Raw genomic sequence first — 14,182 nt, 5'->3', positions numbered from 1 at the left:
CTATTTTCTCATCAGTACAAATCTGGCCAGCTACCAAGTTCTATTTTTTTTTAAAAGGCCGACATTCCTGCCACCCCCAAACAGTGCTGCCGTAAGCAACCTCCTCGTTCGCCTAGTGGGCATGTCGTCCTTGCGCATAATTGAAAGATGTTCAGAGTGTAGAGAAGTAAAAATGACTGTAGGGATTGATGTTAAGGAATAGAAAGAAAAGATTTGAGTTTAATCTCGGTTACTTAAATGTTTAGGGGCGTAGATACTGTAAACAATTTAACATAAAACTTTACAATCTGGAAGGTTGCACCTGTAGTTGTCCCCTTGAGTAGTTTAGGAGGGAATCCATGATGGAACAAATTGTTCATGATCTGTGGAGAGAAATAGTTGGATCCACTCTCTTGTTCCATGCTTGAAATTTGTCACCTTAAAAAAATGTCAGAAATTAGGCTAGTGTGACCACTGTTGAAAAACTGTTTTAAGTAAGCTAAAAGCCATCCTGGGAAGTTGTGTTCTATTTTTTGCAGTAATGACTGGTCCATTTAACTCTTTTTAACAGTTTATGTGGATGAAGCGTCGTGGAAGAGATACAGTCCTCCTACCCCTATTCACAGAGAGTTTGGATATGGTTGGGCTCTCATTAGTGATATATTGCTCTGTGTTCCCCTCTCTATCTTTGTCCAGATAGTACAAGTCAGCCACAAGGTAAAACTATGAATTTATTTCTTGAACATATTGCTACATTCAGTATTATGTTTGCTATTAACAGCCTAGCTAGAAATACAGTGCTCCAGGTGACAGTCATAAAGCTGTAGGTTTTTGAAGATCTCAGCTTGCTAAATTGTAATATATTTGAAGATGTTTTATAAATTCAATAGAAAAATGTTTACATTCTACAAGAACCAGAGAACTAACTTTATGGTGACTCCCATGATATTGAGTCTGTGTTAACTGATATATATAAATGGGGAGTAGATAATAGATAAGGATGGGGAGTTACAGACCTGAAACTTAGTGGTTCTGATATTCAAAGCTGGGTTAATGAAGCTCCAACAATTTACGAGCACTTGTAAGATCCTACGGTTAAATTCGTAATTTTAAACACAGTATATTTTATACGTTGCATATACTTTATCAGAAGCTGCTTCATACTTTATATTGCCACTTGGAGCAGCCAAATTAATAGTGACATAATAGTTGAAATTGCTCACTCTGCACATTGCTTGCTGAAGGGCAGGAGCTGACAACAATGCTTTACATTACATTTTATCACTACCCTCTCAACTATTCTTAAGCTGTGCGACATTTCAAAGACTTTTTTCACATGGAGCAATTTCTCAGCTACATCAGTTTTTAAACATTGGAGCAATATATTACAGACTCACCTTAAACATAAACTCTATGAGTACTGTGTTTTGATTTCTCATGAAAAAGTATTTTGTTAACAAGTGAGATGTCCAATAATTGTATGTACTATTGTGGTAGAATTACATACACAGGCTTTCCATGAAGTTGTTATGTTGATTTACTTAAAACTTCTTCTATCTATCTATCTATCTATATATATATATATATATATATATGCTCTTTTTGCATCCTTTCTTAATAGGTTGAAAATCTGGATGAGTTTTTAAATGATCATTACATGAAGCACACTTTGGTCAGGGACTTACCCCAACCCATCAGGCAGCAACTTCTTTATAAACGGTAAGAATTGTCAAGTTTATTTTCAAAATTCAAGCTGATCCCTCACAGTACCAGCTTTATTGCTGTCAGTAGGCATTTGTTTTAGCATAAATACTGGTTCACTAATGTGCTGCTTGAAAAACAAAACAAAAACTTGTAAGTACAGGCCCTTGGTGAAATTTTGTACCCAAAGTTAGAGGAACAATGCTTCTGTTACAGGTGTCCAGTGTTGGCATCAAGCACTTTCAGCTCTAGTAAAGGAAGTTCAGTTAAGAGCAAAATAAGTCTTCCTCTCCTTGACCTGCAGAATATTGTCCCGTGGTACAAATGTTCCCTTTTCACAAATAAGTCACCTCCCTGGCCTTCCTGAGTGAGCTTTTACCAGTTTGAGATTCCCCACCCAGTAAGTTTGATTTAAGTAATGATTTAGTAGTGCTGCAGCACAGTTCTAAGCAAGCGGAAGGTTTGCACCCAGCTACAAAATATATTTAAATTCATTAGCTGGCAGTATATTCAGCCAAGATGAAGACACTTCAGGAATTTCCATTGCATATTTTCCAAATGACACACAAAATAAAAAGTTTCAAATAGCATGTTCCTGTGGTTGTTGGTAATAGGCGGAGTGTAGATCATACTCATGCAAAACCCAAAACAAAACATCTACTGTTAGATGTGATTCTGCAATTGGGCAGCACTTGCTGCAGAATACTGAGTGTGCTAACAGCTACACTAGCTATCTGTTTAAGGTAATCAGTCGAGCTCTGAAGATGGCTCATCTACTGTTGCTAGAAGCAACATACATTCAGACATGGGGACCTGTTCTCTGCGAGCAAAAGGAATGTGTTCAAGTCTTGTACCTTTTTTGAATTACCTGGGAGCTTAGGGAGGCTGTGGCTCCCCATTGCTTTCTCCATTGCAAGACCTTGGCCAATCAGTGTCAACCAGCCAACCAATCAGCACTCTTTTCTCCTGTAGCATAAATTGTTGTGATCGTTTAAAATTTGGCATTCTTGCGTTTGACCTGATAAACACAAAACAAGAAGCTTCGGCAACATGGTCTCTCTTTTCAACAATAAACAAGAAGTTATTAATCCTTTGAATATTCTGCAGCAATTGGATCTATCAAAACGCCACTTGTCAAGTAAGTCTTTTACAGAGTGCCTGTGTAACCAATATGAGAATAATTTGCTAATCAGAGGTGATGCATCCCAATAAACAGCAGTAATATTATATTTTGGTTTTAAAATGCTGTGAGATTCCTGGGAATTTAACACTTTGCTCTTTGGAAACTCAAAAAAGGAAGACTTGCCTTTATGTAATCTCTTTCACAACCATTTGTTGTCCCAAAGCACTTTACAGCCAATGGGATACTTTTGAAGTGCTGTCACTGTTGTGAAGGAGGCAATGTGACAGCCAATTTGCTCACAGCAAGCTCCCATAAACAGCAGTGATAATGACCAGATCATCTTTTTTTTGTGATGTTAAGGGATAAATATTGACACCTGGTGTAACTCCCCTGCTCTTCCTCCAAATAGTGCCATGGCATCTTTTACATCCACCTAAGAGGGCAGATGGAGCCTCAGTTTAACATCTCATCCAAAATATGGCACCTACGCCAGTGCAGCATTCCCTCAGTACTGCTCTGGACATGTCAGCCTTGATTTTTGTGCTCAAGCACTGGACTAGGGCTTGAACTTGCAACCTTCTAACTCACAGAGAGTGCTACCAACTGTGCCACAGCTGACTAAACAACAAAGAATATCATCATTGATGCAAATAATGTTATTTTTTTTGATGTTTACAGGAGATACATATTTTCTATCTTTGAGAGTTTGCAGCGTCTTTGTTATATGGGATTGTTGCAATTTGGTCCAATTGAAAAATTTCAAGAGAAAGATCAGGTAGGCTTTCAGCAAAAGATGTTACGATTATAACGTCCAAAATAATTAATAGATGTTGCGTTTTAAGTTCTGAATCATGCTTGTGCTTTTTGGCTGCCGTTTCTGAGAAATCCAGTGTCTCTATCAATGAGTTGTGTGACTCCATTTCAGACTATCATTAATTTTTTTTTTTATTCTTTCATGGGATGTGGGTGTCACTGGCAAGGCCAGCATCTGTTGCCCATCCCTAAATGCCCTTGAACTGAGTGGCTTATTAGTCCATTGCAGAGGGCAGTTAAGAACCAACCACGTTGCTGTGCGTCTGGAGCCATATGTAGGCCAGACCAAGTAAGGATGGCAGGTTTCCTTCCCTAAAGGTAACTAGTGAACCAGATGGGTTTTTACAGCAATCGATGATAGTTTCATGATCGGCATTACTGAAGCAGGCTGTAGGCCAGTCTTGGCAAACTACTCTTTTTCTCCTCTGGTTTGAACCTAGGTTCCTTGGAAAGCACGATCATGCATGTTAGCTTACACTGTATGCAGTGGTCTCCTGTGGCAATTCATTGTTCTGGTGGAAGTCAAGGAAGAGCTGCCAAACAGACAATAGGTTATTTCCTGTACAGAGAGGAAAATGAGACACAAATCGCCCTCTGCACTATCTTACTGTATCCATAGTATAATAGTACAATATTGCAGAAATCTTACCGCATCTGTAAATGGACGCTTACTGTTTAAAGATTTGAGGAGGAGAGAAAATCGTTTTACATAATGTACTATGCTTATATTCCATTTAATACAATAGAAAGCTATTTAACTGAGGCAAATGCCCATTCAAGTCCTTGGGATCAGTTTTATTGTTTAATATCCAAATCCCATTTAATGTGTAATCCTTCTACAAGCTTATACTTACAGTTGTAATTCAGTTCAGAGAAAAGGAACTCAGTTGTGTTGTCTTGTGCCTTTTTTTGCTTAACAAAATAGTTATTCTAATTTTAAATAAAATATAAAAAAACATACAAAACTTTAATTAAAGTTTTAGTTTCAAAACTCTTTGGTTTTTTTAATGACTTCATTTATTTTTTTGAAGGCTTGCTTGTATATTTTAAAAGATATACTACACACGTACATAATACATTTTCTACCCCACACAAAGGCTTTCCACACTTTGGGAGAGTGACAACCAAAGAGCCTTTCGCAAAGTCTCTGCCAGTGGTACCTTTTTTAAGCAGTGCACAAGAGTGACCGAGTGAAATGCGTCCTGCAATGTCTTCATCCCATCTCTGCCTATGTCCAGCTCTCTTGCCACATGACCGCGCTGCTGAGCTGCTCAAGTAATTCCATATTGTGTGAATATTATTTGACATAATATGAAACCTGAAGCTGCAAGTTGACCTTTGATTCTTTTCTTTCCCTCTAGATTTTTGTTTATATCAAAAAGAATGCCATGATTGTGGATACCACTAGCTGTGATCCACATTACAACTTGGCCAGAAGCAGCCGACCATTTGATAATCGCTGCTATGCTCTCAATAACTTGCAGGATGTAGAAAGTTTCTGGTTCGATCTTATGTGTGTGTGCCTGAATACACCGCTAGGTAAGCATAGTTCCAGACCACCTATTCTTGCCCAATAGGTCCCTACCCTTTTGTTTCCTTCTCTCAACCTTGTTGCAAGTTAATCAAACTTTAACTGTAGCTGTGCTGAAACAGCAATTTTTGTCCTTGAAATGTCCGCCAAATGATTGGATGCCCTTTAAACCATATTTCTACAGACATGTATTCCAGCTCTGTATCAGTCTAGCAGAGAACTGTCAACCAGTGAATTCAGTTGTTCAATACAGTGGTATAGTCTGAGTTCTGTGGCTGGAGTTTCTTTTCCTGATTCCCATGTTATAGCTGATGAGAATGTTACTTGAACTGCACCTTTCACCAAACAGAGCACACAGCATCACTGGATCACTTGCTGTCAACCTCCTGGTTGTAAAATTTAGAGAACAAGGCTGATGAATAGGTTACTTTCATTCTCATGCAGCAGTGGGGAGGAGTCATGTTCTTGGTCAGAAGGAGCACCAAGGAGAAATTCTAAAGATAATAGGCTGGATTTGGTTAGATTGTGCATTTGGTGATCTTGACTGTCATTTGTATGAGGTTATTGTATCACCATGTTTATGCATGCTTTGGCCACACAGTGTCACTACTGCCATACAACAAGGGGAGGAAATAAAGTTTAAAATGTATTCATTTAAGATCTTTATTAATTTCAAACTTTTTTTTAAAGGAAGCTGTATAAGATTGCAATGTACTCTGATATATTTCTGTATTCAAGTTGTATTGCTTTTCTGCATCTATGAAACAAAGCACCATATTGATTTCTTTATATGTCTAATTGTTTCATTATAAAATGTTTTCTAATATATGTTTGCTATTTAACAATGATATTTCCTCTAAATTAGCTGTAAACTAGAGACGACAACTTAGTTTAGATTTATAAAACCATTTTGAAATTGATAAGTTTTACCAGACCATGCTCCAGCTTCACAGGTTTGATCTCCTTTGTCTTGTTGTTCCATACAGCATATGATGCTGTACTTTTATGAAGATTTATATTGAAAATTGCCAGTAGTTCTCCTCGATTCCACTTTGAGTTTGGAGCAAAGCAGATCAGATTGGCTAAATACAGTGCTAATGAGGTCATCTGTGTAACTGACACAGCGAACACTTATTAGAGACTGAGAGGGTGCAACAACTTGCAGTCAGTGTGAACCAAGAGCAATGAAACTAGTAATGGAAGAAGATATGATCCATAAGGGTTCTGTTGACTGATTACGTGGGAACTCCTCTCTTTTCTACTAGGGAAATTGAGGAGCCCAGAAGCATTATATTGCCTAATAATGTAATGCTTGGACCTTATTGTTTCTGTTTCCTTTAAACAAAAATTAAATGCACAAAAGGAAAAGACAGTTTAAGTTAATCCTAACAAAAATTGCCGGAAAAACTCAGCAGGTCTGACAGCATCTGTGGAGAGAAAGAGTTAACATTTCGAGTCCAGATGACTCTTCTTCAGAACTAAGAAGTAGAAATGTGGTGAAATATATACTGTCTAAGGGGGGTGGGACAGATGAAGCTGAGTTAATCCTAATTCATTTCAATTAAACATTTGAAAGATGCATTGTAAGCAAGACACCTCCATGTTACTTCTAAGACACACAAAATTAGTGTGGGACTTTTATTTTGTTCATTCACGAGATGCAGGCTTCGCTGGCTGGGCCAGTATTTATTGCCCGTCCCTAGTTGCCCTTGAGAAGGTGGTGGTGAGCTGCCTTCTTGTACTGCTGCAGTCCATGTGGTGTAGGTACACCCACAGTGCTGTTAGGAAGGGAGTTTTAGGATTTTGATCCAGCGACAGTGAAGGAACGGCGATCTTTCCAAGTCAGGATGGTGAGTAACTTGGAGGGGAACTTCCAGGTGGCGGTATTCCCATCTACCTGCTGCCCTTATCTCTCTAGATGGTAGTGGTTGTGGGTTTGGGAGGTGCTGTGCTAAAGGATTTATCCTAGGCCATTAGATAATGAATATACTGCTGCTGCGAGCAATGTTATGCATCTTAAAACTTTGTGCTGAGGTGTATTTCTGACATTGTTCTGGTCCTGCATAAGCGTAAAGTAATTTAATATGAGAACAAGGAAATGCAAGTATTGAATGGGACAGTAATATAGTGCTTAGGTCAGGAGAGGATTCCAGGGATTATTGTGAACAAATCTACTACAGTAAAAAAAAGACACATGTGACATTGTGTACACAATGGTATATGGTAAAAATCAAAAGAGATTGTGTGTCGATATGTAAGGTATTAGTCCAACTTTATCTAGCATCCTGTGTGGTTCTGATCACCAAACTTAAAGGATTCACTTCAACGGTTTAAAGAGGCGAGTAACAAGGATTGTTGCAGGTATTAGAAATTTAAATTATGTAGAAACACAACCAAAGTTCAGACTTGTTTCCATTGGAAAAGGGAGAACTTTGAGGAAACCTAATTGACCTACTCAATATAATAAAAGAGATTAACAAAATTGATCAAAGGAAATTCTGGTACACTTGTTTAAAAATTGTGAATAAAAACACTCAGCCAGCAATGCACGTTTGTACGTATGTGAAGAAAGTTTATATTTCCAATTTTCAGCAATTTTTTTTACAAGAGGAGTAATTTGGGTAGTTTGACAGAATTTTTTTTTAACTCAAAGCCTTGAGTATGAAATAATTTAACTTATCGGGAGAAGCCTTTGAAGCAAACAGTATAAATTAGATCTACTTAAGGGGTAGATTGGGGAGGCCTTGTCACTTAGTGGTTAGTGCCCCTGGCTCTAAAGGCTTGATGGCCAAGGAAGATGTGTTCATAACGCATCCCAACAGGTTACATTTCAATCTACAAATCCTTCCAATGCACGCAATGGCAGGTGCTAAGAGCAGAAGAGATTCCTGGTCGTTCATGTGATGGAAAGGATATTGGAGCCTCTATCATCACTATTCATAGCTCCAGACTACAACATACATGTAAAAGTGCATGTTGCCACAGCAACTTGGACTCCAAGTAAACTGTAACACACACATGGAAAGCAGTAGATTATTCAAGGGATGTGGCGAGAAGGCAGATATGTAAGGTTGATCTGTGAAACGTGGATGTGATGGTTGGACCAAATGGCCTCTTCCTCTCAATTTCAGGAGTTATTCGATTTCCTCGCTTAAACAGAAATGTTGGTCAGGCAGCACAAGAGGGTGCAGAAGACACTGCCTTTAACTCCGTGATGGAACAAGACGCAACTGCTAAGAACACCCAGGAGCACAAATGTTCCCTGCTGGAGTACACCACGTGAGTTTTGCATTTAATGCATGCCATCTCAAATCAGAGTTTGAATTATTAAAATGAAAACAAGGCAGCACATGCTGTTCAGTTTGCTCGCTGTTCCCCACCCTTTCACCAATATTCCGGAAATAGGCACTCCACAACATAACTTAGCTGCTTGTATGCATGCATTCTCCCCACTTGCCATTCATTCTGTAAAATTACATTGGTGACAGTTTAAGTCTTTGTTAAGTTTCGGATTGGATCAAACTGTTGTTGCTTTTAATGATTTCTATTCTCAATCCCTCCAGGGGTAGTCGGAAGTTGATGGATGATGGGAAACTACCTGGGGATGGCCTTGGAGCGGCTGGTCTGGATTCTAGTTTCTTTGGACATCTGAAGCGAAATTGGATCTGGACCAGTTATATTATCAACAATGCGAAAAAAGTAAGTGCTCCAAATGTAAACAGAAGCAGAAATGTTGTAGCTGACGAATATTGTTTTAGCAGGATATGGTAACTTAGGGCCATAGTTCAGTTGTCTGACCATCTCTGCATTTAATCACTTCAGACAAGTGGCAGCGATTGAAAAACACAAAATTGCCTCTTACGTTTTCACCTTTGTTTTACGCCATTGGTAATGCTAGGCCAGCATTTATTGCCCATCCCTAATTGCCCTTGTTCAGGGGGCATTTAAGAGTAAACCACATTGGTGTGGGTCCGGAGTCACATGTAGGCTAGACCCAGTAAGGGCAGCAGATTTCCTTCCCTAAAGGACATTGGTGAACCAAATGGGTTTTTACAACAATTGATAATGGTTTCATGATCACGATTAGACTTTAAATTCCAGACTTACTTTTAATGAATTCAAATTCCACCATCTGCCGTGGCAGGATTTGAACCTAGGTCCCCAAGCATTACCCTGGGCTTCTGGATTACTTGCCCAGTGACAATGCCATCGCCTCCCAGGGAGGGTTTTCGAGACACCATCGCAAATAAACTAGATGCATTGTTTGTACACTTGATTTTCCTTTTCCTTGTTCTCTGTTTAACGCCAATCAGTTCCTTTTCTTCTCCTGTCGGCACCTGCCATATTAAACCGGCTTCTGCAATACAGCATCCGCTTTTCGCTAGCTGTGAGAATTGTTGCATGTTACAGCTAGTTCCACTAACCTCCTGTCAGAAGTTTTGCTGATATTTTAAGCTAGTGGCAAGTTGTGGATCAACATTAATGCCTAAATTCTGGAGGGGGGGGTAGTTTCCACTTGCATTCAGAGCTGGAGCCTGTCACTTCACTACTACTTTGTATTATCAGTCCGTACAAAAGGAAGCTGCCTTGGATGATTATTGCAAAGTACAAATGACTGATGCAGCAATAATTGCTGCACCTAAGGTTGCTGAGCACTTAGTCATTCCCCTCATCCTTTAAATTGCCTGAGAAATTTCATTGTGACCCTTAACTTGGTCTTACTTTATAGCACCTGTCAAGCAGCTGGAAATTTAGTTTGTGGTCTCCAGTGAGTGAAATTAAGAAAATAGAAACAGCCATTTTACTTTGGGTACTACACACATTGCTTTCTCATGGAGTCTGGTAACAGTAAACTAACTGTACAGGTTATTATCACTATTATTGTTGCTCATATGTGGTAAAAAGGCATTGCATAAAATTATGTAATGCTGATTGAAATAAACAGACTGAGTACAATAGCTGAGGGGGCAGCAAGATGACATGTAATTTAATGGAAACAAATGTAAAATACATTGTGATGGTGTTCACAAGAGTGTGAATGCAAAAATGAGATTGGGAATGCAAATAGATAAACAGAATTTTTTTTCCTAGGGTCAGCTTAAAGCAAACTGTACTTTTAACCCAGTTTTTCTTCTTTATAGAGTCTCAGTATCCCTGAGAGCAGTTCAGTGCGATTACAGAGCTTCCTGAACAAACATTCCCTTCCCCTCGGTGTTGCAGGTGAAATATTTATGTTGTAAATGAGTCTCAGCACATTATGGTTCTGTATTAGGTGCTTGGTGTGAAATTTCTCTAATCTGTTGAGTGATCATCATATTATCCTGGATTAATAGCCTCACATGGGAGTCTAGAACCCTTGACTGATCATTATTTAACATTGAAGTGAGACTGGGATATATTCTTGAAAATGTCAAGAATCCAGGCTGTTGAATAGAAACTTCTGTATATGAATTTTAGTGACTTAAGGATGGTGAAATTCAAATCTACTGTTGTTTTGAAGAGCTTAAGTGATGCAATCTGCTTATAAATGTCACGAGGATGATGAACATGGAGATGATCACCGATTTCAAAAGTAAATTGGATGGAAACTTAAGGGAAATAAACTTGCAGGGCTACGGAATAGAGAGGGGGAATGTAACTGACTGGATTGCTCTATAGAGTGCTGGCATGGTTCAGTGGGCTGAATGGGCCCCTGTGCCATGGTGAAATCTCTGTGTGATGTTGACGTGGTGGAAAGGCATCGCAGATGGTGCCACTGAAAAGATGGAAACTGATTTTCATGTCATCTTTTCTTGGATAATCAGCTTTTATGTCATACGAGCTGGAACATTCCGAAAACCAAACCTGTCCATGTAGGACAAATGTCATGATAGACCATGCATAATCTCAACCAAATTAGCCTGTACCAGATCCAAGTCGCATCTATTTTCCAAATAGACTCTAACAGAATTGAAGTTATTCAGAAATATTCATTACTGTTTTTTTATGAAATGTTAATCTTGTTCATTATTGAAAGGGAAGGTGGGAGTGAAGTGGAGATTAATAACCATTAATTTATAAACAAAAGCTTCTGTGGTTTTTAATTGCCTCTTATTATGGTTTCATTTTTGATCCAGGAAATAAATTCAGTATGTTAGGGGTCCTCAGGTCTGTGCATGGGTCTCTTGCTGACAAGGAAGAAATTCGAATTGAAAAAGAATGCAATGTGGGCAGAAACAAAAGAGTAGCTGGTGGTAAAGGACAGAAGAGAAAGCGACCTGAAAAGGAGAGTGGGAAGAAACAAAGGAAAAAGAGAAGGAAAGGTGAGGTTTCATCACTGCTGACTTGGTCTTTTAAGCTCTTGTGTTTTAAAAACAGAAGAGTAATTATTACATCCATAAGGCTATTTTATATTTTTTGGTAATAAAAACAGAAAACACTGGAAAAACTCACAGCTCTGGCAGCGTCTGAAGCTCTTCGAGTCCATATGACCCTTCTTCAGAGTTTCAGATCCTGCCAGATTTGCTGAGTTTTTATGGCATTTTCTATTTTTATTTCAGATTTCTAGCATCCACGGTATTTTGCTTTTATTTTATGCTTTTGGTAGTTACTTTATTAGCAAAATAGTGTTTGGGGTTGCTCAAGGCAAATTGGAGGATATGCATTTTATACTATCAAATGCATTGTCCTGTTGCTGAAGGGGGGAGTGCTTTGTCTCCCAAGGCTAATCCCTTTAAAGCCACAAGATCTTGTTGCTCTTTATATTACTACCGTCAGGTTCATTTGAAAGTATTTCCTGTTGCTAACTAAAATACAGTGCATGGAGAAAGTGAATATTCTACATAAATGTTTAATTAAAATTAAGAAGCAAACTGGGGTTCTGTGGCTTCAGTGCTCTTCTGTTTGAATGAATATTGCCCCCATTAATATAATTCTTCACTGACATTTGCAGAGGATTTACCACAACAGGAAAAGACAAAGAGATTTCGCTTTCAAGATGATGCTGATAGGAGTGCGCTGCGCCGCATGACCAAACTACGTGTAACCTGGACTGCACAGGAAGACAGTCTGCTTATGCTTTGCCGAGTAGCCAGCCATGTTCTTAACAAAAAAGTAAGCAATTGAATGTGTATTTTTTTTGAAAAACGCGTAACATAAGAAAACAATGTTAATGGCCCAGGGAGTTATCGCACTGATCTCATTATCCTCTGACCTCTTGTGAATCCACCCCAATTAATGGGGTGGAAGCTTCTGCTGTCTGATGGTCTTGCTAGTTTGATGTGAAATGGATTGTAGTCTTTACCCAGTTCAAAATGGCTTTCACCATATATTATAAAACTGCTAAGATTTTGATCTAGTTTGGTAATCCCACTTAAGAACAAGGATGCCGAGTGTGGGAAGTAGTAAGATTCATGCTGATTAGGCTTCAGACATATTGGGGTGGAGTGGAAAATCTTTTTTTTCTTTGTTTGCAAGAAATTGTTGCTCCTGGGTCACTGTTTAAGTGGTTGGTTCGGAGAGCAGATCATGTGGTGCATGACCTGGGAAGAAAAATGGGGTTGGGGGGGGTGGAAGGAAGCTGAAAAAAATCTGAAAAACTGTCTCAATTCAGCTTTTCAATCAAAATCACCTTAACCTTTTTACATAAACTGCATTTGGTGATGATTCTAGGCAACATGCTAAGATCTTCCAAAAATTTCTTATGCACAAAGAAGCAACTTCTGACAAGTATAGAAACTGCTGAAAAATGGTTTTGATAGCATTTTAAATGTTGGGAGTTGTTTCAGATGTTAATAGCTTCACCTTTTTTCATAAAATTCACCAAGGCTCCTTAGACAGCACCTTCCAAACCCACGACCACTACCACCTAGAAGGACAAGGGCAGCAGATAGATGGGAACACCACTACCTGGAAGTTCCCCTCCAAGTCACTCACCATCCTGACTTGGAAACATATCGGCGTTCCTTCACTGTCGCTGGGTCAAAATCCTGGAACTCTCTAACAGCACTGTGGGTGTACCTACACCACATGGACTGCAGCGGTTTAAGAAGGCAGCTCACTACCACCTTCTCAAGGGCAATAAATGCTGGCCCAGCCAGCGAAGCCCCCATTCCATGAATGAGTAAAAAAAAACTTATTTCATATATACATTTTTTCCCTTACTTGTATTTTGAGTTCCCCGCACAGGTAGAATTATGATAATGAATTTGACTTAAAGCACCTGTAATGCCAAGGATTGTCCCCATTGCTGTCGAAAATACTGTAGGAACAAGTATAGGCCATTCAGCCTCTCAGCCACTTCAATCAGATGCTCCCTATATTTATCTTAATTCCCATTTACTCCTGTACTCAAGATCTGCTATTAGCATATTTTCACATGGACAGTTGTAAATGTTTTCAAGCAGAATGCCTAAAAATAATGTAATTTATTCTGTTACTTAAGAAATTTTGAAAGGTACCTTTAACCTGCATGGCTGACCATGCAAGGATTCCTCTGCCATAAGTTGGGAACTCCAGCTTCAGATGCCAATCTCTACAAGTATCTATACCCATGCCTTGTCCAGATCTTAATAGCCAGTCTTAGGCAAGATTTGGGGAGAACTCATAGCGATCAGCATCTCATCACTTGAACAAAACCTCCTGTGTTATAGGGAAGAGGAGAGCACTAATTTAGCCAGGCAATGACAAAATAAGGAAACTTGTGCAGGCAAAACTGGGTTAAACACACAAATTTACACAATTTTGAAAACAGAACATCTTGTTGCATTTAGGTGAAGGGACCCTTTGTTCCTTGGCAAACAGTGAGAGATGTCATGCACGATTATCTTGAAGTGGCTTTGGATAAAACGTCTCTTGCTGTAGGGCGCCGATCCCGTTATATCCTCAAGAATCCACAGACGATGCTTAACTATAGGTGAGATCACTGCTCCTGAAGAATAGCGGCAAGTAACAGTCGTAATAAGTATTGGAACACTACATGGCAAAGAATAACGTTAAATAATATTTAAATCTTTTCTAGATGTTGAAACGTTATGGATTGTTTTCTGAAGCAATCT

The 14,182-nt window shown here is 39.0% G+C and overlaps 1 protein-coding gene across 8 annotated transcripts in view; it reads left to right on the top strand.

The window, feature by feature from the left end:
* LOC121288036 (general transcription factor 3C polypeptide 1-like) overlaps positions 1–14,182 on the top strand; it is a 66,660-nt gene that overhangs the window by 25,882 nt on the left and 26,596 nt on the right. For all 8 annotated transcript variants that reach the window (XM_041206272.1, XM_041206276.1, XM_041206271.1 and 5 more), the window contains 10 exons: positions 551–696; positions 1,601–1,698; positions 3,482–3,578; positions 4,978–5,155; positions 8,279–8,426; positions 8,711–8,846; positions 10,289–10,367; positions 11,264–11,449; positions 12,079–12,239; positions 13,898–14,040. In XM_041206272.1, coding sequence (XP_041062206.1) covers positions 551–696; positions 1,601–1,698; positions 3,482–3,578; positions 4,978–5,155; positions 8,279–8,426; positions 8,711–8,846; positions 10,289–10,367; positions 11,264–11,449; positions 12,079–12,239; positions 13,898–14,040 — 1,372 coding nt within the window. The remainder of the gene's footprint in view (positions 1–550; positions 697–1,600; positions 1,699–3,481; positions 3,579–4,977; positions 5,156–8,278; positions 8,427–8,710; positions 8,847–10,288; positions 10,368–11,263; positions 11,450–12,078; positions 12,240–13,897; positions 14,041–14,182) is intronic.

The sequence above is a fragment of the Carcharodon carcharias genome, chromosome 15, assembly GCF_017639515.1.
Source record: "Carcharodon carcharias isolate sCarCar2 chromosome 15, sCarCar2.pri, whole genome shotgun sequence".
Classification (NCBI taxonomy): Eukaryota; Metazoa; Chordata; class Chondrichthyes; order Lamniformes; family Lamnidae; genus Carcharodon; species Carcharodon carcharias.
Note: the sequence above shows the minus strand (reverse complement) of the source record. Positions and strands in the feature narration are given on the sequence as shown.